This window comes from Leptosomus discolor, chromosome Z, assembly GCF_034619465.1.
Source record: "Leptosomus discolor isolate bLepDis1 chromosome Z, bLepDis1.hap2, whole genome shotgun sequence".
NCBI classification, from domain to species: domain Eukaryota; kingdom Metazoa; phylum Chordata; class Aves; order Leptosomiformes; family Leptosomidae; genus Leptosomus; species Leptosomus discolor.
This window is the reverse complement of record NC_141419.1, coordinates 62,271,478-62,298,651: the sequence shown is the minus strand read 5'-3', so window position 1 is coordinate 62,298,651 and position 27,174 is coordinate 62,271,478. Positions and strand designations below refer to the sequence as shown.

Sequence of the window (27,174 nt, the reverse complement as noted above, 5' to 3'; positions counted from 1 at the left end):
ATCCACTGCTAAGTAAACAGAAATACATGAATGCATCATCTAGCCAGAAGCTGTAAAAAAGAGATTCCTTCATTATAAAGTGAGGGAGTTGTCTACAGCTATAATGATACTATAACAGATGACAGGTAACTTGTTGAGGATGGTAAGCTGGCTTCAATTCAAGGAAGGAGAGTCCCAAGAGAAAACACGGCCACATACCCAACTTACTGCCTCATCATAGTTTCCAGTCCTCGAGTTGAAGACACTTGAGCTATTCTAGTGAGCAGCAAGATGAACACCAAAAGTAGTCCCAGTGCTTAAACACTCTGAAAGACACACTTGTTCTTGCCAAGTTTTCTATCATTGTGTACCAAGTGAAGTAAGTGAACTCAAAAGAGTTTCCTACCGGAAAGCACTAAGAGACTTTACAAAATCCCACAACTGGAGGCTGAAGCTAGCTAAACTCTTCAGACGTAAGGCACCTAACCACTCTTTCATAACTTTTTTCAAACTACTGTTTCCTATTAAAAAAAAAAACCACCCCCCCACCACACACAGAGAAAGCAATGTCCCTGAATAAACTGTGCATGGACAGCTTTCTAAGACAGCTACTTCGATTCACCTCTACCTATTTGCTTTGAAGCTTGTATTCTTTCCTGAGTCTTAGACCAGACTGACAGAATTGTTCACATCCAGATGATCTGATTACTTTCAGGATTGATTCTTACAGCTTACTGAAACTGAAATTTTTTAAAAAACTGGTTTGTTAATGGCCAGTGATACCTGACATCCTGTGTGAAATATAGGGAGACCTAGTCACTGCTACCTAAATTGGCTTATACTTCTTGCTCAAGTCTCAGCTTTATTCTTGGCACGTTCTCAAGCTGCATCTGCAGCTTTGACAGGACCATAAGGTGTTGCAGCCCAACAGAACCTCTTCTGCAGTGAACCTCTTCTGCCTGACTAATTTATCTTTGGAGACTGTAACAGATTTTCATGAAGACTGAGAATCCATGTTTATCTTCAAAACAGAAGTCACACTTACGCAACTTCTTCACGTTGTCTAACCACACAGTTTTGTGACAGGGTTACTGATCCTGCATGGCTTTTTAGCAGTCCTTTGCCACGACCACATATCCAGTTCTAAGATGGGTCATCCTGCAGGCTCATTCCAAATTATTATCAAGAACAAGCCTAGGTTTAGCCCTCAAGGAAAAACGTACTGAACAGTGCTACCATGCAGGCAAACTCTTCAGCAGCAATGACCTAGATGCTACAATTAGCTCTGTATAGACTTGTGAGATGTTGTCTATTCGATCAGTGGTTTTCCAACACGCTTGCAACCCAACCTAGTTTGAACAAACATTAAAGACAGGTCTTGCTAACACAGAACAGCTCTGCTTAGCTCAACAGTCTGTCGCTTTGTGTACGATAGCTCAAATTCTCCTGTTCATTGCACCTATCCCAACACTTTCTTTCTTCAAATGCATACTTCTGTTTGGCAGGCAATCTTAAGGTATGGTGACACACTCTAATGCTGCATTAATCTAAATGTTGTGTATAACCACAACATGTACAGGCCTCTTTTGCAACCACATGCTTAATAAAATGCTTATTTCTGAAGCTCTTTTACCTATAGGTATGTAACAGAGTACTATCTATGTTAGTAGAGAACATAATAGATTCTCAAAGCCATCAAAAGTCAGGGAAGAACTCTAGCATTAAGGAAAAGTAAAGCAATTTAGAAAAGGCCATGCATGTAAATTGTTTCAGATGAACATAGGGGAATTCCAATGAACTAGGGGCTTACTGCCCCCACTAAGAATAAAGACCCTTCCTACTCCCATGCCTTTCTATCCTTTAAATCGATAGCTGCTTGCCTTTTGTGTGTTTTACAGAATAAGACAATAACTTTTATGAGAAATAATAAACCACAGTAACAGGAGACTAATCTGCTCGTATTGAATGGGGAAGAAGATGGACACTGAAACAGTTAGCAAAATTTTCTATCCCATTTTTCTACCTGTGATCAACAGTAAATTTGCTCTCAGCTGTCAGTTTTGCATAAAATACTTAGCTTTTCTACCAGTGACTCTTCCAGGCCTTGTTTCAAGAATAATCTTCCTCTGCAGGCAACCGGCCAGGGCCCTCATTTTAACATTTCTCAGCTCAGATAATTTTTACATTCTTTGTCCATGCACATCTTCCACGCAGCTCTAACTCTAGCTGTCTAACTCCAGCAGTACTTCTGCCCCAAGCTTAAATAAAACATTAGGGCAATGAATAAAACCAAGTCAAATATGCCCATAATCATGCTGAAAATCAAGTTTCACTGATTAAGTTCCGCTTTTATTTACAAAGACAGAAATTTACAACAAACTGGATATCCCTCAATTAAATCATTTAATAAAGGTTAAATCCTGAGTTAGCAAAAGTTATTGCTTCACTGAAGTTTCAGAAATTGCCAACAGGCATTTTTATATTTTTGGCTCCCAGTATGAATTCTTCACACAGCATTTTTTTAAAGCTTTAAATCAGAGGCAAAACACAAAAATCAAAACTGAGGAAGACGGTAAATATCAGTGCAGCTTTAGTTAACTAGCTGTGCATCAGCTAGAGTACAGTACAAAACATTTGTTGATATTCAAAACACATGAGTCATGAATTCAAGCTTCCATTTTTCAAATCATTAATAGCATTTTTAAAAAAATAACATGTAATATAGGGATTGTAGTTTCAAATCAGACACAATCAAGTGAGTGATGATTAATGCATATATTAATGTAGAAAGACCCACTAGTTTTAAGATACTGATGGCCAGTTCGTTATGATTCCAGTAATTAAACTTCTTACCCTGGTCCATAAGTCAGTTAACAATCTTATAACAAATGAAACTGGTTCTTGCCACTATCATACACAACTACAGAACAATCTGAAGGAAAAATACCTGATTGGAGAGCTGCTGTCCATCACAGCTCACACAAATTAAAGTGTCACAAAATTTTGTTTCACGGGCCCTCCAAACTTCCGAGTACTAGCATGTTTTCATTCAAAATGATGATGCGTGCACAAAATCTGCTTTGCATGCAATTTGGCAATACTCATGAGATGAATAAAATACTATTTGTACTAATTTGTAGCATGGTATTGATGTAAAAGAATGTTTTATATATCGTTTGGAAAAAGGCATGAAGAAGTTTCTTCAGGTACACAAGCGTTCTTTGAATTTCTGAAACTAACATTAACTATTACACTGACTGAAAAAACCCTGGGAGTATAAAAGAGGTCAGTGGCTTCTGAATTCAAAGCTTGTCAATTAGAACTGGAAGATATTCTAAATCACTCAAAGTCATTTAAAAAACCCATCCTGTGGAAATAAAACAAGAGCAATCCAGAGATATTAGGCATCTTTTTAAAGATGACTCTTCTTAGTATTTTTCCTTATGGAAAGCAAACCGTATTTGAAGACACAGTTAAATGTATTAGCAAAGTGCAATACTGCCGCATTACCGAAAGTGTCTCCAGAGGAGATACCAAAAATTAGCCAATTCTAATAAATTAGAAGATAACCTGAAATTTAGAGTAGATTAATAAGACATCCACATAAAGGAATGGGGACTTAGCACTCTTACATACAAGAGAGCAAGTCACATAGCTTATATGCTGATACTGAAAGATCCCAACAGGAACAAAACCACAAGATGATAGGTCAAACTTACCCACTCAAATTATAACACTGAAGAGACAGGCAAAAGAGTATGAACTAACTTTTTAACAGAAACGTACTATTTGGAAAAGATAATCTAGATAAATAATTACTACATTCCATCATAATATCGATTTTTCTGCATTGTGCATTTTCCAAGGACTGGGAATGCAACCTACACAAGCATCATAGCTTTCAGTGACTTCATCCAGTGAAGTAAAGTAATGTTTCATCATTAAAAAAGTAATGTTTAGGAATTTGCCACCTCTGTACCCCCACCACATGAAAAGGCATCTTTTAGCTGAAGGTCTTACTTTAATAGGACGGATAGGACTGGTAGGCAATAGTCCCCGTATGTGCGTGAAGTACGGATATATTTTACATAACATCAAAATAGTATCATGAGGCCCTTTCATTACAATTGCTGTATTATGCTAACCTTACCTCCTCAAATGCAGTTTCCACTTTAAGAAACCCACTATCAAACCGCCCTTTCAGTGAAAAAACCAAGATGAACTGTATTCAAGTTGATACGAGGTATCACTATATCCCCAAGAAAGCAGTAGTCTTTAAATAGTCAAACTGCCAAAGAAACACCATCTATCACCGCAGTATTTAAATTCTGATGAAAGTCTCTGGCACCTTATCAGAAAGTGTTTGCTGCTACCACAGCATTCTGCATCAGAGAGATTATCCTTTTAGTGCTGCATTACTGTCAACTTTAAAAGACGAAAAGGTCGTAAGTGCAGGACCAACCAGAAGAAAATGTCCAGCTTGGAAACCTCTCCATTAAGGCATGGAGTTGAGGCGACTTTTGATCTTCCCCAAAAAAGTAATGTGCTGCTATGGCAAGGGAGACCATTCCATCAGAATGCTTTTCTGGGGCCTGAAAGTGAGAAAAGGGCAACATGGTCTTTACGGTTGTTTATGGCTTTTAAACATAAGATCAATCCAGATGTACTTTTCTACACATTTAATATCTATGCAACAAACTTCATTCTGCAGCTCTTTGCCCTCTATGTTAAAATACTTCCTATCATCAAATGTATCGGTCTGATTACACAATGAGTTGAATTTGAATTGAACTTGCCACTAGGTATTCGGATCACAGCGTTTCTGACATGTTACATAGCTTGCACATGCTCCAACGTCAACATTTATATCTGTTTTGCTGATAAATCAAGACATGGACTCCAACATAGTAGCTGATCCTTCTGTTGTGAATCCTTACGATGAAAAGCCTTTTCTGCCTAGCTTTGCCACTATCAATCTTGCAAAGATTGTCACACGGCAGATTCCTGCCTGCCCTTGTCAGGTACCCTCAGAGGAGTATTTTTTAAGTGTTTAGACTTAGCCAGGAAGGAACAAGGGACTTGCTGAACTTTCAAAGGGTCTTGTAATATTTACTCATTGAGACACTTAAATCTGTAATAAAGACACATGGATCTACAAAAAGTCCTTCACTGGCAAGTTAACGGGGAGGTGATATCATAAATCCCACTGAATAGCAACGCTGGAAGCCTTTCTTCCAACTGAAAATAATGTAAAAGAAAATTTAGGAAACAAAACTTTGAAACTGAAAACAGTTTTAAAGACAGTTAAGTTTCCCACCAAGGACTCCCTGTAATTTTCCAAAACCAAGCAAAGAAAATATATGAAAACAAAACTACTCACAATAGGAAAAAAGAACTCTGATGTAACAGTAATACAGATAAAACTTCAAGAATTATGGAGGTTAAGATCAGAGAAATCCAAATTTAGGAGCTAAGACCATGGAGACAAGGGAAATATTCTCCCTTTGGCTGTTTGGCAAGTTAGTAGACTAAGCATAAAAAAATATATGTGAACTGATATATAAAGTTGAGGGACAAATTAAAAGACGGAAGCTAGAATTAGGATCTATCAAATAAAGCAAAGTATAAGACAAATTATTATGACATTTTTCACGTAAGAACACAGAAATGGTGACAACAGGCCAGACACAGGGATCGCTGGATTTCCAGCAGTGACATACTCACTGTCAGTTCTAACCAGAAGTGCCACGGTGTAGCCTGCAGCCCATGGGAGTAAAACACAAAGTAGTCTCCTCCTAAGCTAGCAACCGGCGTACCATCCCCAAGAGACCACGTGGACAGAGCTGACCCTTCATGGGGCCGAACATATAGAGACATGTGACTTGGACCTGCGGAGACAGGGATATGTATCTAGATGTATCAATAGGTGGAGGTAGAATAACTATCTATTTTCCTGTATAGTAGCATGTTACCTGTGTATTAATATTAAAGTCTTCCAAAATATGATACAACTGTCTTCACAGTAAAGAATCATAGAATCATTTAGGTTGGAAAATACTTTTAAGATAAGAGTCCATGCATTAACCTAACACTGCCAAGTCCACCACTAAACCACATTGCTAAGCGCCACATCAGCATATCTTTTGAACACCGCCAGGGATGGTGACTCCACCATCTCCCTGGGCAGCCTGCTCCAATGTTTGACTGCTCTTTCAGTAATGAATTCTTTCCTGATGCCCAATCTAAACCTCCCTTGGCACAACTTGAGGCCATTTCCCCTTGTCCTATCACCTGTCACTTGAGAGAAGAGACCCACCCCCACCTCACTACAACCTCCTTTCAGGCAGTTGTAGAGAGCGATAAGGTCTCCCCTCAGCCTCCTCTTCTCCAGACTAAACAACCCCAGTTCCTTCAGCTGCTCCTCACAGGATATGTGCTCCAGACCCCTCACCAGCTTCGTTGTCCTTCCCTGGACACACTCCAGCACCTCAGTGTCCTTCTTGTAGTGAGGGGCCCAAAACCGCACACAGTATTCGAGGTGCGGCCTCACCAGTGCCCAGTACAGGGGCACAATCACCTCCCTGCTCCTGCTGGCCACACTATTGCTGATACAAGCCAGGATGCTGTTGGCCTTCTTGGCCACCTGGGCACACTGCCGGCTCATGTTCAGCCGCCTGTCGACCAGCACCCCCAGGTCCTTTTCTGCTGGGCAGCTTTCCAGCCACTCCTCCCCAAGCCTGTAGCACTGCATGGGGTGGTTGTGACCCAAGTGCAGGACCCGGCACTTGGCCTTGTTAAACCTCATACAATTGACCTCAGCCCATCGATCCAGCCTGTCCAGATCCCTCTGCAGAGCCTTCCTACCCTCGAGGAGATCAACACTCCCACCCAGCTTAGGGTCATCTGCAAACTTATTGAGGGAGCACTCAATCCCCTCATCCAGATCATTGATAAAGATATTAAACAAGAGCGGCCCCAGTACTGAGCCCTGCGGAACACCACCTGTGACTGGCTGCCAACTGGACTGAACTCCATTCACCGTGAGTCTCTGTGCTCGGCCATCCAGCCAGTTTTTTACCAGCGAAGAGTGCACCCAACTAAGATGTAAGCAGCCAGTTTCTCCAGGAGAACACTGTGAGAAATGGTACCAAAGGCTTTACTCAAGTCTATGTAGACAGCGTGCACATTTTTTCCCTCATCCACTAAGCAAGTCACCTTGTCATAGAGGAGATCAGGTTGATCAAGCAGGGCCTGCCTTTCATATGCTGGTGCTGACTGGGCCTGATCACCTGGTTGTCCTCTACGTGCTGTGTGATGGCACTCAAGATGAACCACTCCATCACCTTCCCCAGCACCGAGGTCAGACTGACGGGCCTGTAGTTCCCCAAATATTCCTTCCAGCCCTTCTTGTAGAGGAGTGTCACATTTGCTGACCTCCAGTCAGCTGGGGCCTCCCTGGTTAGCCAGGACTGCGGATAATGATGGAGAGTGGCTTGGTGAGCAGTTCCTCCAGCTCCCTCAGCACCCTTGGGTGGATCCCATCCAGCCCCACAGACTTGTGTGGTTTTAAGTGGTGCAGCAGGTCACTGACTATTTCCCCTTGGATTATGGGGGCTTCATTCTGCTCGCTGACCCTGTCTGCCAGCTTAGGGTCTGGGCCCCCAGAGAAGAACTGGTCTTACTGTTAAAGACTGAGGCAAAGAAGGCATTAAGTACCTCAGCCTTTTCCTCATCCTTTGTCACTATGTTTATCCCCACATCCAATAAAGGATGGAGATTCTGTTTAGCCCTCCTTTTGCTGCTAATGTATTTACAGAAACATTTTTCATTGTCTTTTACAGCAGTACCCAGATTAAGTTCTAGTTCTAATTTTCTCCCTGCACAACCTCATGACATCCTTGTAGTCCTCTCGAGTTTTTTCCATGACTTCCAGCCAAAGCTCTCTGTTCAGCCAGGCCAGTCTTCTTCCCTTCTGGCTCGCCTTCCAGCACACGGGGACAGCCTGCTCCTGTGCCTTTAAGACCTCCTCCTTGAAGAATGTCCAGCCTTCCTGGACTCCTTTGCCCTTCAGGACTGCCTCCCAAGGGATTCTGTCAGCCAGGCTCCTAAACAGGCCAAGGTATGCCCTCTGGAAGTCCAAGGTAACAGTTCTGCTGACCCCTCTCCTTACTTCTCCAAGAATCGAAAACTATCATTTTATGATTGCTACGCCCAATAAGGACTCCAACCATCACATCACCCACCCTCCTCCTCCTCCACCACAAAAAATAGGTCTACAGAAGAAGCTTCAATTATTTCTAAGCAGGGAGATAAATGAGATGATGATGTAGGAGAGCCACAGATCTATAAAATGGACTTCAAGAAAGTACTTGCTGTAAGATGACCAAGGCTTACTCAAAATAGACAAGGTCCCCCAAATAACAATTGCAACACAACACCCACAGCTTCTAGTGTGTTATGAAACTGAGTTTATTCATGCTAATCTCACAAAGCTCACTTATCTTTGGAATGGCACTAGAATCTCCAGTATTGGAGTCAAAGCCTTATTTATCATGAGCATAAAACCAAACACAAATCACAAACCAGAAGCTTCAGTCACTCACCAGATACTTCAAAGCTTAACCTCACAGAGTTCCAAGGCATCAGCTCCTTGGACAGAACTTTAAAGTGAATGGGGCTTCTTGGAAAAATTTCCGGAGCAGGAAGATACCAGTTTTTCCTGTAAAAAAACAACAAAAAAAGTTTTAACTTACTCTCAGTGCAACACTCAGAGGTACTATATAAAAACAGGTACAGTTTTTATATAGTATAACTGACTGTGCTGTTACTAAATGAAATACTGCAAAGCTACTGATTCTAGCAGAAGGCAGGTAAAATTAAATACTTGTCTGGCCATGAGCTGCTAAAGGGCATATAAAAAGAAAAATAGTCACTGGTGTGTTCATTCATTACCTTCATCTGCCTTAATTTACAAAACAATAAAATAAATAAGAACATTTGCATCTTTAAACTGCTATGCTTTTGCTCACAAGGCTCTTGAGATATTAGAAACAGTCACAGCAGATAGTTTTCTTCTGTGGAGACCACCTACTCTGGACTTCCTCTGCTGTCAGCTGGGGTGAAGGGAGAAAAGGAGGGAAGAAACATACATACTCCTATTCTGAATTGCCCTTTAGAAGAACCCCTTCACCTTTTTGTCCATTGGTGCCGACACTGATTTTCCACACATCAACTTCCACAGTTCCTGCAGCAGACCCAGCAATCTCTTGCAGAGATTCTGGCAGAAGACACTGCACCTACACAGAAGTTGAAGTGTCTTCTGAAGTGGAAGGATGATTTACTTTTAGACCAAGATGAACCTTACTTTTTCTTCCCTTACATAAGTGAGACTGCATAAATGACCTGTGCTTTGGCGGTAAGTGCTCAAGTGAAGCAGTGTTTACACCAACCGGAACATGAAATGCACTGGCAGAATCCAAGGAAGGCCACAGAATGGAGCCTGCTCCTCACATGGAGTTCTAATGCTGTCATTGATTTCAGGTACATGGGGAGTTATGTGAGATATTCCATTATAATCAAATCCATTAATCCATATACCAGAGTCACTTTTAACCACATTTCCATGTAGATCATGAAATCTTCTGCTCGTGTGCTAGAAGAAGAAAAACAAAACAAAACAAAAAGAGATAAGTGGAAAGATGATTGAGCCTGTGCAGTTCACAAGAATCAGAAGTGATGTGATTCTGAAACAGCCTCCATGTCAATCCTTAAGGTCTACTGCATTTTCAGTATGCACTGAACACGTATCTGAATACATATGAATACATATGTAGAATTACTCAGATGAAAGAAATATACCATAACACCACCTAAATTCAGAAGATGACTGTGCCTATAAGCATTTTCTCATCTCCCATCACGTTCACTTTTAAAATTATCATTGCTTACTCAACTCTCCCACTTCAAACCCCCTGAAAAACCCTGCTCTTCTGACACAGATGAACTGAACACAGAGACTGAACAAGGGAAACATTAGCAAGTCTTTCAAATCCAGGAATAACCGTTAGAGCTTTTAAATCAAGCAAGAAAGGGAAGGTAACTCTTTTTGCGGTGGAGTGGGGTTAAGCTTTGAAAAGACCAAACACTCTTGCAACCAATAGAGGCAACATGATATGCAAGGCTTTTCTTACCTGGAGAAAGACTCGCTTAGGCTTTGGATTAGTTGCATCAGAACTGTACGGAAAGAAGATTCCACTACAAACGAGAATCAGAGTGACTACAAACACAGCAGTTAAAGTTATTAGCGTCTTTTTTGTATTTTCGACAAGGTAAATGAAGTTAATCTAGAGAATGAAAAGACAGTCCAGTTATAAAACTGCAAGACTTAATAAATAAGACTATTCATATTAACGCTAAAATCCAACTATGGAACTGAAGGCACCATAATTAAAATGGTATTTGATTACATATATCATTGCAAGTACTACCTGACACGAGACACTTCTTTGTAATCTCAGTATTTAAAATCAAAAGGAATCACAGAACCACAGCATGGCAGGAGTTGGAAGGGACCTCCGGAGATCATCTAGTCCAACTCCCCTGCTAAAGCAGGTTTGTCTAGAACAGGACTGCATCCAGGTAGGTTTTGAATATCTCCAGGGAAGGAGACTCCACAGCCTCCCTGGGCAGCCTGTTCCAGTGCTCTGTCACCCTTAATATAAGAAGTTTTTCCTCACGTTGAGGCAGAACTTCCTGTGTTCCAGTTTGTGCCCATTGCCCCTTGTCCTGTCACTGGGCACCACTGAAAAGAGCCTGGTCCCATCCTCTTGACACCCACCCTTTAAATATTTGTAAGTGTTGATAAGGTCCCCCCTCAGTCTTCTCTTCTCCAGGCTAAAGAGCCCCTCTCCCATCTAAGAGAGATGTTCTAGCCCCCTTGTTATCTTCGTAGCCCTTTGCTGTTCCCTCTCCAGCAGCTCCCTGTCCTTCTTGAACCAGGTAGTCCAGAACGGGACACAGTACTCCAGGTGTGGCCTCACCATCCTAGAGCTTTCAAAATTTTCCTATTTTTTAGAACATCTGCCAAGAAAAACCTAGAACCTTTGTAGCAAGGGCAGCAGAAAAAAAAACCCATAGAGAGAATTTTTTAAGTGTAGTATATGTATTATAAGTTCAGTATATGTATTGTTCACCTAAAATGAATGCCTGTTCAAACTCCAGCATTGAATTGGATATTTTATAAAAATCTTTACTACATCATCATAGAGCAGATATATTTTTGTAACCCCTGTTTCAGTGAATTTTCTTTTACTAACACAAATCATAGAACCTTTGACATGTTTCCTAGAAGTTTCCTGTAACATTTAAGACACTGTAAAATTATCATCAACTTCAAGCATTAATTTTGAAAAACATTTATTCTATACTCTAGAGAAAATGTAAAAGTTTTAAACAACATTTACAAATTTTACTTACAAAATAGGATGACAGGATCATAGTGATGACCACAATAAACCCTGCCAACACCACATCTGGTAGAATTTCTGAACCACTTCGTCCCATGATAGGTGTAAACATTTCGAATACAGTCCAACTAAGATACATCATATACAGATAGGGAACAAACATTCCCAGCATGTACATCATGACAAACTTCACTGTGGTACCTACAGAGGACAGAAAAAAAAAAAACAAACCACAAAAGACTGTAAAAGCTTAAAAGGACATAAACCCCACAGCTTTACTAACATATCCATATACTCCTGCTGCAAGGCTCAATACACAAAAGTAGTCCTCACCCCTGACATGGATGGGGAATGGGGATCTCATTTTGCATAGCCAATACCAAAATAATTCTTTCAAAAACACTACAAAACTATTCTTATATTACAGAAAAAAGAATTAAAACAGGTGTTCCGTCCAAAACACTGTTTAAATATTATAGTATTTTTTAACAACCTTTACTGTCCTTCAAAGTATTTGTTCACTTATTAATAACCCCACATATTATTGTTCTTTTTTGCCCGAGAGACAGGATGTTTCTCAGGTTTTTGTTGTTGTTTTTTTGTTTTTGTTTTTGTTTTTTTAAGAGCTTATCCATACTCCCAAACTGTCTGTAGTTCAAGACCACTTTTTCCTGTTACAAAAATGTCACATGGTTACTCTGACTATTCAAGTTTGGGATTTCTTTTGCTTAAATAATACAGTCTGGAGGCAAACACTCAATATACAATTGTAGGGGCAGAGGTTTTGAAATACAACCCCCCCCCCCACCACCAAGTTCATACCTTTTTGGCTGAATTCTTTATGAATCATCAGCTTAGCAAGTAAAGGAAATGCAACCCATAATGTACAAATGAATGCTGAAGAAAGGCCCATCTGAGTAATCATGGCCAATGCTATAGACCAAATCATCAATGAGGCATCAAAAAAAATATCTCCCAGGTATTGCTCATTCACACTCTGTAAGAAAAAAAAGTAAATACCCTCGTTATTAAGCATATTCCATGTATCATGTCTCATGAGAACACATAGAAAAATCCTTATTTCTTTTATATAATTGTTTTCCTTGGACAAAACAATTTTGACAAGCATCGCCTCACCATTCTCTTACCATGTAGAGTTATCCATGACAGTATAGATACTTTATTTTTCAAATCTGCCCTGATATAGCTTAAAAAAAAAGATTACATGATCTGCGGTGGAGGGAGGAAGGGAATGTACAAATGACAATACCAAGAAGATGGAAGGCTAATGTTTCAGGTTCACAGGCAAATAGGGCCTTTTTATAAAAAAAAAAAAATTGCTATTTGTGAGGCATATAAAAACGTTATGTAGTACTTACGTATGAAATGTATCTTCTGATATTCTAAACCTGTTTTTGAACAGCAGCTGTTAACACACTTCTTATACAAGCACTGTTGTTACTGCACAACTATTATTATACTGGTGCCTTTATACGTCATGCCACAGCTGTCACTTCAGAAGTCTGCTTTTTTGTTTTGAAGAAAAGACATGTATAGGGTCAGATAATATCAGATATGTTTTCAAAAAGGAGGAAGGTTAACTATCAAAAATGTGCTTTGTTTATGTGTTTCGGTGGGTTTTTTTTAAGTTACATGGGCAAAGCTGCAGTGTTTGTAGTGCAAGACTCTTAACTGCAAATCCTGCTAGTAGCAAGAAGGACTGTTTGTGTGAACAATGGCTATCAGAAAGCACCTATTTCAGTTTCAGCCTGAGAAGAGGAAAAAAAAAAAAAGTGGGGGAAAAAACCACATGAGTTGCCAAACCTATTGCAAAACAAAAACCTTATTAATTCACATGTTCTTGAGCCATTAACAGAAAACACCTATGCACTGGCTGCGACAGCCAAGGAAGAGATTAGCCTCCAAAATTTTTATGCAACTCTAAAGTACAATGTAAGTTACAGAAGCAGTATAAACTGTATGGTGTACTGCAAACTACAGCATGCAAGAAAATTAAGAGACTCATGATAGCGAGTTGATTGATCTGCTGATCAGTCAATCAACAAGGAAGAAGCAGACCCAGAGCCTGAAACGGCTGAACAGTTAGCAGAAGTACACTCTCACATTAGCTCTTCCAAAAGACTAGAAAACAGTGCCTTCGTATCTATTTTGTAAATGGCTCATCTTCTCCACAAAAGGACACCACCACATACATATATTTGTTAGCATATATATACACACACCAGTTAACACCCCCTTCCCCAAACAATTAAAAAAAATACTTCCAGATAAAGACATGATGGGTCCACAGAACTTTTCCATAAATCAAATTTCAGTAAGTTCTTAAAACTTCTTCATATATTTGGACAAAGCTGACAACTTAGGTTTCCTAAATTGCCTTGCCCAAAAGCTTGTACAAATGGCCAAAAAGAGAAGTAACAGCAAGCTAAATGACTAAATATTACTGGGCCTAAAACCTACACCTAACAGGCTGAAGTAGTCTACTTCCGCCCTGGAAGAGTGTCATCTGTCAGATACGTCAAAGCACCACCTCAAGGCCCTATTTTTCTAATGCGAAATCATTAAACTATTATCTAAACATACGGGATTGTTCTGAGCTATAATTATGACATTGTTACGCAGGTTAAATCATGTTGGTTAGTCCACAAAAAAGAACGCTAAGCAAACAAGGTAGATAGACAGTAATTATGACAAATGACAGCAACAGAAAGGTAACACACACCCAAACCTCACCAAGCCTTGCAGGGACCTAAAGGACCTTCACCTGTTGCAGAAAAGAACATGGACTATCAAGAGCTCTGTTCCATCTCCAGCTGTGATCAAAACAACTGACAATCAGAATAATCATACAGGGAAGGGTGACTATTCGAGTTTTTACAACAGCTTCCTTTAGAAACCTCTGTACAGCACAGATTACTGTATTAGAAGAGGGCATGACAGAACTAGAAATTCTGATAGATGTAAGAAAAAGGCTCTTATATGAACCATCTGAAAAAAAAAAAATTGTAAGGTTATGAATACAAATGACATCACCAAAGCAACACGTGTAAAAAAGACAGAATAAAACAGAGAGAACTGGAATTCCACGTTTAACAACAAAATGTAAATGATAAATTAGATTAAATAAAGAATAAAAATATATAAGGAGGTACCATACCAAAATAAATGATTAAATTTAGGCAACCTGTCATACAAGTTGTCCTAGGTTACAGTGTAAAATGTGCCCGGGAAAAAAAAAAAAAAAAGTATTCTATTACCATCTTCAGGAGCTGTTGAGACCAGGTGGGGCGGTGCTCCCTGCCTCCCCCCTCTGGACTATCTCCTGTTACTGGGCACAACAAGGCCTTATGGCCTGACCCATCGATAACTCGCTCCTGGGCTATCTCCTGTTAATGGCCCATCAAGGAACTGCCTCACGACTCCCCATCCCATTGTGAGATGCTCCGCCCGGGGAGGGGGGGGAAGGAGCCAAGCAGTCCATGCCAAATAAAAACGGAGATTTCGAACACCCTAGCAGCCTTCTTCCACTGGATTCCCAGAGGAGTTTTTCACCCTGCACTGGAGTTCCAGAGGACAAGAGCTACCTACCTACCACTGGACCTTCGGAGGAAGACCAGACCCTTTTACCCGATCGCTGCTTCCACAGAACTACATCCATCGCTTCAGGAGGACTGCAGCCAGCATCTGATCGGACTGCTACTGCCACCCTAACAGGGTGTCAGGTTGTATTTCTGACTCTGTCAGTGTAAACCAGTGGGTTGTTTTTTTTTTCCTGCTTTGTGTTACATATATATATATATACACACATTAGTAAAGAACTGTTATTCCTATTCCCCATATCTTTGCCTGAAGGCCCATTAATTTCAAAATTATAATAATTTGGAGGGAAGGGGGTTGCATTTTCCATTTCAAGGGAGGCTCCTGCCTTCCTCTGCAGACACCTGTCTTGCAAACCAAGACACAAGTACATTCAGAGGTAAGAACCTGGTAAGATTCAAAGAACATTTGAGTATATATGGAGACTCTGTAATTATCAAGAACACTGAAATGCATCAAAACCCCTAAATTCTCCAGATGTTGCTCTTCTGTCTTATCACCAAAGTGATGGCAGGAAGGGAAGGTGCAAACAGGGAAAGAAACAGTACCTTATACTGTATTCTATTAGGCTTTTGCCTTTTTTTCCTGAAGCAGCTCCTAAAGGTCATTAGCAAATAGAAAGCTTTAAATCACAAAGCTCTTAATAGTCTGATTTAGCAGAGCAATCCCTATGCTTAAATGAACTAATTTTTATAGCAACATTTTAAATACTTCTGTAATAGGTAACATATTGTGCTTTGTTCATTAAACCTGTATGGGAGCGTATGGATGATTTATGTATGGAAAATTTATGTATGGAAGATTTATGTGCTCGCAAGGCTTGATAGCTTAACCGAAGGACATTCGGCAAAATAAACAAGACCCGTAGCTGAGGGGAGTTGAGTAATCACATTTTTGCAGAAGTTCACCCACAGAGCAACGAGGAAGACCTTCAGCCTTCATCCTTACGACTACCAGGAGGCAGAGAAAGACCCCCTAGCAACACAATGCACAGGCGCAGAAAGCAGCAGAAGTATACGTGGTACAAGGAAGTAGAAGAGTATAAAAACCAAGGACTCCAGGGGGGAAGGCGCGAGCCGTTGGTGGAGCGAGGACTCCCCGGCCGCCCAGCGCTGTTTGCTTGCTATCGCTTGCTTGAATTTAATAAAACTTGAATTGGATTTTAGCTAACTCTGTCCAGTCAATTATTCGGACAAGCTAACACATAACACTTCTGTCCAATACATTAAACTTTTTGCATCTTTTTAATCAACTCAAAAATTAAGTCTTGCACGGACTAAATACTACATCACCCTTCAACATTAGTAACAAAGTCAAGCTTACCTTGTAGAAGAACTTCTTGGCTACTGTATGCACAAGAATAAGCTCAGCTGCAGCTGCAGTGCCATACAGAAACACAGAAACATAGAAATGAGTGTACCAAGAAAGAGACCGTCCAATGACAGAGATGAACACTGCCACTGTAAGGACCGTCACCAGTGTGCAGACCCAACTTATCAGTGTTAAGCCGAATGCAGTAACGAATTTCTTCAGGTTATGAATAGCTATGAAGAAGAAAAAAGAAGTTTCGTTCAATGGTCATGTATTCTACTTCAGACTATCATCAAGATTGTAATTACCTGCAGTATAATTGCTTCAATGACAAAAATAAAACTGCACGAGAAGCCCAGTCTGAAGATTTCTTAACAGCATGGTCTAAATCACTTCGCCTATTTCTTTGCAAGTCTTCCCCACTGCAAGGTTTACTCCCAGAGTACTAGTGTATTTTGCATATTACGATGTTCCCCATAGTAAAAGTATCTCTTGGGAACCAGAGAAGCCACTCTACCATCTATAAACTCTCAAGCAATTAAAAACAAACAAACCCCCCAAAAAAACAAAGCCCAAAACAAACCAAATTGGAGTTCCTTTTCTTGTATCTTTTTCTTACTCCAAAAAATTTGCTGGATATTTTTTTTTTGGTTTAGTTTTTAACAGGTATGTTCCTACACCTATCTGAAAAAGTCTAACTAGAAGATTTAAGTTGCTTTACACTCTTTATTAAGCTTTGTTACCTGTTTCCCCATTTGTTGTTTTTGTACTTCCTCCTGCCTATGGACAAGTGTTAAAGAAACATGATTCTGAAGCCCTAACTGTGCTAATGGAACAAAGAGTTCACATAGATACTAAGCAAAATTGATTTTTTTTCCCCATTTGCAGATCTTTAAAAGATTTAAGTTCAATCTTCATGAAAGGACAAGAGACAATCATAACTGCTAGACATCTAGGCCTGTCATAGCCTTTCTTCATTATAATTATTCACAGTTGACGGATTTAAACACAACGCAACTCCTACGACATGCTGCACACCTAAAATTTATTTCTGAAGTTTATCTAAAAAGATGCTTTAATTGCCTGAATACTTCTTCATCTACTATTTGATATTCACCAAAGCGTAATGTGATTGACTTTTCTTTAAGAACTCAACTTACCTCTGGTTTTGGGCTGTAATAATTTATTGCTTAAATAAAGAAAAGCAACTGCTGCTGTAATATAGTTCACGATGGTGCCAAGACGAGCAGGATAAGCCAGGACAAACAAACCAAGTACATCAAAGAACACAACATTTCCATGTCGATACTCAAAAGATTTAGCCAACTTATCTGACGTTGCTAGGTATTTTAGGATAGCTAGAATATTGTCACCTATTAAAAAAGCAGATACACAACATAGCCACATCATAGGTTGATGAATTAGTACACAGCATTCTTTTAAACGTTAAGTGTTCTTAAAAATAAAACTGTATTGAAATATCCCCAAAGACATGAATATACAACTGATTATTCTGAAACAGGTATTCGATGGTACACACAGGATAGTATTTTCACAAGATTATCTATACAGCTCTTACTAAAATAGCTATACTTGGGAAGCTTCATATATTTAAACACTTTTGCAATGAAGGGATCAGTCAAGTTTTCAGACCATAAGCCCTTCTTCAGGTCTGATATTAAAGCATTGGACTTCCAAGCCTAACCCACAGAAGAGCTTATGCTTTCCTAATCTTCCTTCTGTTCTCCTTGCCACTAGTAATCCCTTCATGTTTCAATGACTGTGAATTACCTGCCTTCCTTTTCCCACATGACTGTAAGACAGGAGACAAGGAGGCTATTTTCCTTTGTAGCCTACAGGTACCAACCACCTTTTCTTTTCCCACAGTACAGCCAAAACACATGTAATCAAACGAGAACAACTGTTCTCAACTTTCATTTTGCTTTTTACTATAAAAGTGCTTATTGGATGAAAAGTTTGTCTTATTTTTTTAGCTGTGATACATTTAGCAAGAGATGTTCTGTGTAACCACCATAACCAGTAAAATCCTCTTTTCAAACGGAATTTAGAAGGGTTACTTTCCATCTTGCAACTGCGGCGGCGTAACAAAGTATGTAAAACTCTTATTCATGGTGGTCATCTAAGTTGGCTTCTGTGTAAGCTTGAAGAGGGAAACGGTCAAAATCCTGGAGGCATTCAAGAGTTGTTAGTTTTTCCTGGGAAACTGAAGGTCTTCCTGTGATTTTCTTTACTGCAGTCTGTCAAATAGCCTGCTATGAGCACAACCTGTTAGTAGAAATTGTGTTTATCCACAGCCTGTGTGCTACCACGTATGTTTGACTGAGATCCATTCTAAAAGAAAAACCTCTGTTGGCAGATCAGTCTCTATGCCACCAGCTTAACCATAAACATTTCGTGATGAACATTAATCAATAAGGGGACTTACTGAGAGAAAAGGAACACAGAATGCTGAACAGTCAGATATCAAAGACGGGATTATAACCTTAGTTAGATTGCACAGTTACTGTTAAATTGTCACTGGATGCTGATAAAGTTTATCCTCCCAAGTTGACCAAACATATTTCCTTTGTATTTTAAAGACATACATTCAGTTAATTCTTTGTTCTTTAGAACATGTCTAGCATGTTCTAAACATGTAATTAAAATTATGAACTTCTTGTGATGGTAGTCTTAACAACAAAATGAAAAAGCAGCTGCAACACTACTCTTCGTTAATTACTTAATTCTTGAAATACCAACCTGCTCTCTGAATGGAATCTGTTAAAATTCTATCTGATGTGTCATATTCTGTATGATAAATGTAGCCATTTTCAATAAAAGCCAAATCAATTCCTACAGAGAGAGAAAAAGCATGTTTGAAATTACGTAAACCTAAAACCTCAAAATGAACGTCTGAAAGCCTCCAGTAAATTTCACACAAAACATGACTCTACTCTGTAGTCAGTCCACTCACTATCCTTAAAGATGAAAAAAATAGTCTGCTTGTAGAAGGAAGACTAACTGGAATTCCATATGTATTTAGAAAAGGACATTTTAAAAGCATTTTAAGATATCTGGTCAGACTTGATGGGGCTCTGAGCAACCTGACCTAATTAGTGATGTCCCTGCTTATTGCGAGGGGGGTTAGACTAGATGGACTTTAGAGGTCCCTTCCAACCCAATACATTCTATGACTATATGATCTGTCCTGTCTAATGTACTGATTTGCATGACATCCGTACACGAACTGATCTCTACTGGAGAAACACATGAAAATTCTTAATCTTAGCTTCAGAAAAGATGTACAAGGCACTTTCCAAACATTACTAGTAAAACAAAGAGCGCCACACTGAAAAAGTAATAAAAAGCAGCACTGTGGAACTATAGAAACACCTTCTCAAAATACTAGGTGTGTTTTTACTTCTAATTTGTAAACAGCTTTTCAAATAGCTAGTCTGAAAACTCTTAATTTAAAAGTCCAAATAATTTGTGTAAATAAACAAAAAGCATTTTACCAAAAAAAAAAAAAAGGTTTTCTGCAAGATTCTTTATACATTCAGTGTATCCTAAAGCCACATTCCCTTAGCTGCATATGCAAAAATCTCGCTGTTTGAATTCTGAACCTTCAGCACACTCCAATGCCAACCTGTGCCAGACAGCAAGGATTTTACAGAAGTTTACATTCCTTTGAACTGTGTTTGCACTGTGTGTTTCACACTTTTTCCCACTGGCCATTCAGTGCAGAATGGGTAGCAAATTGTAAACAGATTAGCAAAACCAAAACCTGCTGTCCTGTGCTTAATTATGACCAAAAAAAAGTAATGAAAATGCTTTAATTACTAGATCATTTTGGTTCGTCCATTAGGTACAGACATGTAATTCCTACAAGCAGGTTATTAGAATCATTATGAAAATGTTTCAAAATAGAATATTCAATAGCGTACTGTTAATTCCTGGGGTGTTTTCCTGAACTTCAAGAAACTTTTCTACTGTGTAATCTCTTACAGGAAAACAGCAGTATCCAAAAAACTTCCTTAACCTACATGACAACCCAAATCTAAAGGCTCTTGCCTCAGAAAAAAAGCAGGAAAATTTGCTTCCAAACTGAAAGACAAACCAAATCTGAGGACCTTCACACAGTGAACCGCAGAACAGTCTCCTTGTTATAAACTTAAGATAAATGGTTGCATAACGTGCATTGACATGTCTTATAACACACCTGGAACATGGCCAAAGTCCCTGTAGATACGGAAGTCTGTATCTGCTGGGATAATACCACTCTGAAATATCTCCTGTGCCACCACAGAAGCAAAGGGATGTTTGGCTGCAACTACATACGCTTGTACCAACCAAGGATTCTCAGGTCCTAGCAAAAGATGAGCAGAAAGTTCACAACAAACACTTTTTGAACTTCAGTTATGTATCTTTGTAGTAACAAATAAATAATGCAGAGGAACTCACTAGTTTTAATGCTGTTGCCCCACAGGATATATACCAAATGCATTTGTGTTGGCTGAATGACTCACACTTGAGAGGAAGAATTAGTTACACTTGGGGGGGAAAAAACCCACATTGGTGCCTTGAGTGTTCAGTGGCAGAGCAAATAAGCCATCTCCCTTAAAAGACCCAGCACTAATGAAGACATCACAACCTTTAGCAGAGTTTCCAATTTATCATCTATGTATCATGCCTCAAAACTGTTGTTTAGAGAAAAGTCTCTCCACTAAAACATTCAATGCAAGTAAACAATTAAGCAGCTCCAGCACCAGAGGGAAGTCTGCAGTCCAAACAGGATGGAGCAGAAGTTTCACTGTAGCCTACAAACCACAAAAGTTTTGGTGCTTCCTGAGCAGCAGATGGAGTTCTAATGCAAACACCTCCCTGCAAAGATTTTGAAAGAACTGCTGTGAAAATTAAATGAAGCATATTAAAGTATGAGTATGCAAGATATACGAGATAGCCAAATCTGGTTTTCTCCTTATTACCTTGATGTAAAAGGGAGATACAACTTCTGTAATACACAGGCTTTCCACCTGTGAGGCAACTTCTGTGGCAATGCTTTAGCCTACATGTGTCTGAAGATGGAGAGCAACTTATTTGCTGCACAGGGTTGGCAAAGAGGCACAGCGGTTCTCCTGTCTTTTGCTTACGACTCACTTTCAGTACTTCAAGTCTACATTGTTTATTATCAAATTATCCTAGTGTAGAAACAATGCAAGTTCATACCTGTTTGAAAAACAAGTTCTTTTCCTCCTACACCTGCTGCCTCCAGGTTAATAAAAGCTCTAATTGACTTGGCCCACTCATGTTGTGTAATGAAGCCGTGACTACCCTTCATGTGAAAACAAATTAAAACAAAAATATAGGTCAAATATCTTCCAGACCAGCCTAAATGTTATTTTCCATCATGCATGATCATAACTCAGACTGCACAAGGCACCCAGATCACTTACAACACAAACAGAGGCAGAAAATCCTGGTCTTCGAATTAAACTAATACGGACAATATTCTTAATCTAAGTATATTTTTCCCTTTGAAATCAAATATATTTTCCTCAGAATGTTAAGAGTGGCATTTAACTAATACTTTAACAGATTAAATATAAGCTGCATTTGCAGTTACCCTTTCCTTTGTCAGAGTCTTAATACACAGCCTAGATGTATATTTTATAATTCTGGCATATTCTTACCTGCAAAATATTTTCTTCTGCACCATTAAATAAGAATATGACAGCATGCTGCAGGGGCTCTGATGATTTTGCAAGTGTGTTAAGTATTTCAAGCATCACTGCGCAGCTAACAGCATCATCACTGGCACCTTAAAATAATCAGCAGAATAGTACAGCTTACAACAAACACACGGAATTGCAACAAAGACCACAGAAGAAAAAAGCTTTATGCTATCTCAGTCACTTAATCTAACTGAGGTGCAACTATGTCAAGCTTTACTATATTTTCTGCTACTGCTTGTACCCTGTCTATACTAGTTAAAAGCAACAGCGGAAAGAAAAATAACATTCAGAAGCTCAGCAAGTGAAGTACAAGATACCAGATCCAATCCTACGACTCAAGAAAAGTAGATTAACCAGGTTACTAAGCAAGCAAAGTGATTGCCACCTATTTTTCTAAGAACAATATGCATAAACAGACATAATTTTCCACTTACAGCATACTCAGATTTTAAAAAATAAACATTCCCACACAAGTCACCCTAAAGCATTCTATACTGTTAAAATGCATTCAACTGGACAAAACCTCAAAGTAACATGAGGCCATGACTGCAAAATAAAGCAAAGGAAACACCATAATTCACACATTTAAAACATTCTTAAAATGAAAGTATACATTATAATACAGTATTTTCATGATTAGATATTTCCCATCACCCTTCTTTCTTTGCAGAAAACCCCTTTTGCTCTGAGCTCAGTAGTCTGTTCCCTTTTGAGTTCCTCACCTAACACCGTTCTAGACTTACTCTCACTTCCTCATACCTCCTCCCATGCCCTGCTATTTTTTTATCTTGATTAAGCATTCATCTTTTAGCCATTGCCCCATTTCCCTCACTTTGGTGCAAGCTATAGCATCTCCTTACCCCATTCTAATCAATAAAAATTAGGAGCAAAGAGAGAAATTTAATCTCATTCCTTTAGGCCTGGTGTGCATATATGATGCTGCTGGGCATTGTGATGACAACAGTGTGGTCAGGCCTCAGCATGTTATTAGGGCAGACTGCTAAAACTGTTTAATTTACACATTAAAAAAAAAAAGCGTCTTTTCCAAAGCTTGCAGCTAGGCAAAATGTAGATACATCTGCGCCTTCCATGAAAAGGGCATATTCCTGATACAAACACAAATCTCGGTCTACATTTTAGCCTTAGCTTACTGTATAGAAGTACTTCAGAATAAATAACCCCCCCCAAATCTTTCAATTATACTGTTCTCCAATCTATTTCTCAGAAACTAATGCCTTGTTCTGCCAAAAGCCTTCCAAAAAGCCCCTCAAATTATCTAATTACCTAAGCCCTGATTATATTGCTACTCAAATTTATTAGTAGTCTACTCTTAGCCACACTGAGTTCTTTTACCTAACATGCTGTGTTGAAAACTCAGCAGAGAAGTGGTTATAGTTTTCAGTGAAATTAATCACTCATGTGCCTCACTGCGAAGCTAAGAAAAACAAAAGTTACTGGTTTCAACAGACACACAGACTTACACCTGACTAAGGCAGCCATGTAGCCATAGACTATGATGCAAGGTCACAGAGAGAGTATCATCCTCAAATAACTTCATACACAGTAAGCAAAACTGATGGGAGGTTAAAACAGATTTTATGCCAAATATCAGTACCCTAAGAAAACCACGTTATCAGTTATGTCTGTGATTATAATTTCAAGGATGTTTCCGCCTTCAGATTTATTAGAAAAGAATCAAATAGGACATATAAACTGAAAATTAGTGCCATTACGACAAGAGATACGTTTTAGGAGTTTACAGTTTATGTTTTTCCTTCGCAAGGAACTCAAGCTTTCTAACATTGAAGCTATAATGGTTTACTGAGTTTTGCTTTACTCGTTTTGTATGCACAAGCATCAACACCAGATTATGGTTTATTATCTGATTTTCAAATATATTAATCATTGATCACAGAGTGCTGCTCCTTCTGGGTAAATAACATGGTTTTGGTAATGAAAAAAAGCTGTAAGCAAGTAACTTACAGAAATACAGAAGAACAAAAAACAAAGGGCTCTTGCTCAGGTTACGTACAGTTTCACACTAACAAAAGACAGAGCAGTTCCTCACTGTTGCGGTAAAGGGCTAAGCTTTGTGATTAAAGGGAAGCACACCGGCTGACTTCTAGCTCATCCAGAGACTTCTGTATAATCCTATACAAATCACTAACATTTTTGGCACCTCTATGCAAGATTGGTGAAATATTTTACTGTCTGAGTAACTGTAAAGAAAGTAATCGATGCAGACATAATCCTGTGTTACAGCCCATAGAAGTGAACACAGTTTATACAGGGCATGAATTTAAAGATAGCTTTCAATAACCATTCTACTATGCTTGTGAAGTACTCTTTCTAAGTCTAGGCAGCCACACTTAGACTATAAATACAGTAATTAGCATCTCTGCAATTCCTAAGTCACAGACCATGTATAATAATCATGCAGTTATTAACCTTAATTTGGAAACTCATCTTGCCTAAATATGACTGAGGAGAAAGAGAAGTTCTGTATACTATTTGTTGACAGAAAAAAGGCACAGAGTATGGCAAGTGCTTTGTCTCTCTAGCTAATACTCAACTGTTCTCCCAATAACGAAGACAACTTGCATGTGCTAAAGAACACAAAGTTTATCCCCCAAACCAAAATATCTTGTGGGGTGTAAACGAAGAAACTTCAGTAAAAGCTATGCTGTTCATGATTAAAACCACAGGTATTTTTCACCTGCAATAACAGGCACACACCTGTGGCTCAGTGTGACAACACATGTTTTCATGCGGTTTTCAGTTCCCTACCTTCCTGGCACCATTGAAACTATGTATTTATGAAGCTGTTTACACCCTTGCTGCAATAGTTATTTAACATGATTAGATTTATAAAAATGCAGACAGACAAGAATGAGAAAGTATGCAACCCTGACAGTGAAAGTAGCAGCGAGAGAGATGTACGGACTACCAACACAACAGTATCTTAATCTTTCACCACTACAGTCTTTGGGACAGAAGAAAAAAAAAAAAAATTGGCATAGTTTAAGGCTATCACACTAAAAAAAATTCAGATAAAGTATGATACCAGCAAAGGGAGGGGAAAACACAGACTGGCTAGTGCAGGTGGGAACAGTCTCTAGCACAAAGCATCCTGTGAAAGGAAACCCAGGATTAAATTAGTACAGAATACAGAAGTACGGAAAGACCTGAATGACAGGTGGAAGCAGCACATGAACTACATGCATAAGCAGTGAATTACAAGAAAGGCAGATACGACCGAACTTTCTAGAAATTTAAATATAGTATCTCTTAATTTGCTGCCTACCAGAAAATGAGAGTGAAATCTTGACTTTAATAAGGCAAATCTGTCACTCTAAATACAGAATCTCACTGAAATTAGCAGACCAGTTGACACACACAGTATTCTAGCATGTGGCTGTAACACTGCTTGGTATGAAAAGACAGCAAGCCAAGCTCTGTGGCTCATGTAATATATATAAATGCAGAATGAACATGTGGACCTACCCGGGGTATTTGGTACGGAATCAAAGTGACAATTGGACAACACTGCATGCTCAGCTCCATTTCGGGGTTCCAGCTTCACTACAACATTGGTTATGTTTGCGTAGTAACTAGTAAAGCCTCCTAAAAAGTCAATGCTGAAGGAGCCTGTGGGCCTCTGTATGTCTACAGATATCTTATGAGCATTTGTGCTTTCTCTTTCTATTGCCCTAATTTGTTCTAAGAGGTAGTTAACTGCAAGAACTTCATTTTCTGGACTTCCAACTGTTCTGGGCCCAATTGCTGTTATGTTGTCAAGATATCCCCTGTAAGAGATAAATCACACATTCAGCATCAACATGTTCAACATTCAGTACGTAACTTATCTAGAACTGTAACGTTTTTGTACATTGTTCTATTTCAAAACTCACAGGCAAGTGCAGGAGACTAAAGCCAATTAGACAGTTATGGTAGTCAATGCCAAAGATCGTTATGGTAATAGGCACATTATACTCATCTTTACTCAGGGCTCCTTGTCCTACCGGTCACGATATTAAACCAAACTGCTGCTTTTCTGGTTTGAACATATCAATCCAAAAAGAAACAAAAAGGTGAACGGAGAAGCTAAAGATTTTATCGCTGGCAAGGTTCTGCATATGCATACATGCTCTTCCCTGAATGTCTGAACAAGCACACCCTTAGCAGTGAGATTTACACCAACTAAGAGTTTGCAAAGAAACTTTCCGAGACACTAAGTACTCTGTAACACCACGAGAATTAAACTACGGAGGATGCGCTGCTGTTCGATCAGCCCAGGGCAACACCTTCGAGAGGCAGCCCACTCCCGCGCTGGAGCCCCTACACTATCTCTGCAAGCGTCCGAGCGAGCTCCGGGTCCCCGCCAGGGCAGGGACCGACGCGAGCACGCTGCGAAGGGCAGAGATCCCGGCGGCTTCGCCGGCCGGCCGCACGCCCGGAGCGCACACCCGCCGCACCCACGCTACCAACGGAACGCGGACGAGCCGGGCTCGTCCGTCCGTCCGCCCGCTCGGAGGCAGCGCCGGGCCGCCGCCGCCAGCCTCCCGCCGGGGCCCCCTGCGGGGAGCAAACGGCCACCGCCGCTAGCCTCGCCCGCGGGTCACGCCGGGAGGACTCTGCCCCGCGGCCGCGCCGCAGGGAAGCGCCGCAGGGAAGCGCCTCCCGCCTCTCCGCCGCCCGCCCGGCGCGTCCTCCGCCGCCACCGCCCCGGGCGGGAGGGCCAGCCCCGGACCCGGCCCGCCGTACCTGGCGCGGGCGGCGCTGAAGTCGCGGGGCCCGGCGGCGGACGGCTGGCTCAGCAGCTGCCGGTGCGAGACGTGCACCAGCGCCCGCAAACCCAGCAGGTACAGCAGCACCACCGGCGCCGCCCGCGACTCGGGCAGCGGCAGCACCAGCCGCCGCCGCGGCCCGCCCCGCTTCTTCCCGCCCGTGTCGCGGTCGCCGCCCTCCCGCGGCGGCGGCGGCGGGTGCTGGTGCTGGTGCCGGTCGCGGTGGCGGTGGCCGCCGGCCGCGCGGAGCCGCCACGCAGCCGCCGCCGTGCTCCGCTCCAT

At 40.4% G+C, this 27,174-nt stretch overlaps 1 protein-coding gene across 1 annotated transcript; it reads right to left on the bottom strand.

Annotated features, from left to right (window-relative positions):
• Window positions 1–4,406: 4,406 nt before the first annotated feature.
• On the bottom strand, window positions 4,407–27,174 carry ERMP1 (endoplasmic reticulum metallopeptidase 1). Its single transcript, XM_086479831.1, has 15 exons — window positions 26,870–27,174; window positions 25,610–25,911; window positions 22,064–22,191; window positions 21,600–21,705; window positions 20,593–20,739; window positions 19,134–19,226; window positions 17,534–17,746; window positions 16,386–16,606; window positions 12,267–12,441; window positions 11,455–11,645; window positions 10,170–10,322; window positions 9,429–9,631; window positions 8,583–8,698; window positions 5,704–5,867; window positions 4,407–4,571 (listed from the first exon to the last, which is right to left on the bottom strand). The coding sequence occupies exons 1-15, from the start codon at window positions 27,172–27,174 to the stop codon at window positions 4,407–4,409; spliced, it is 2,682 nt and encodes an 893-aa protein (XP_086335957.1).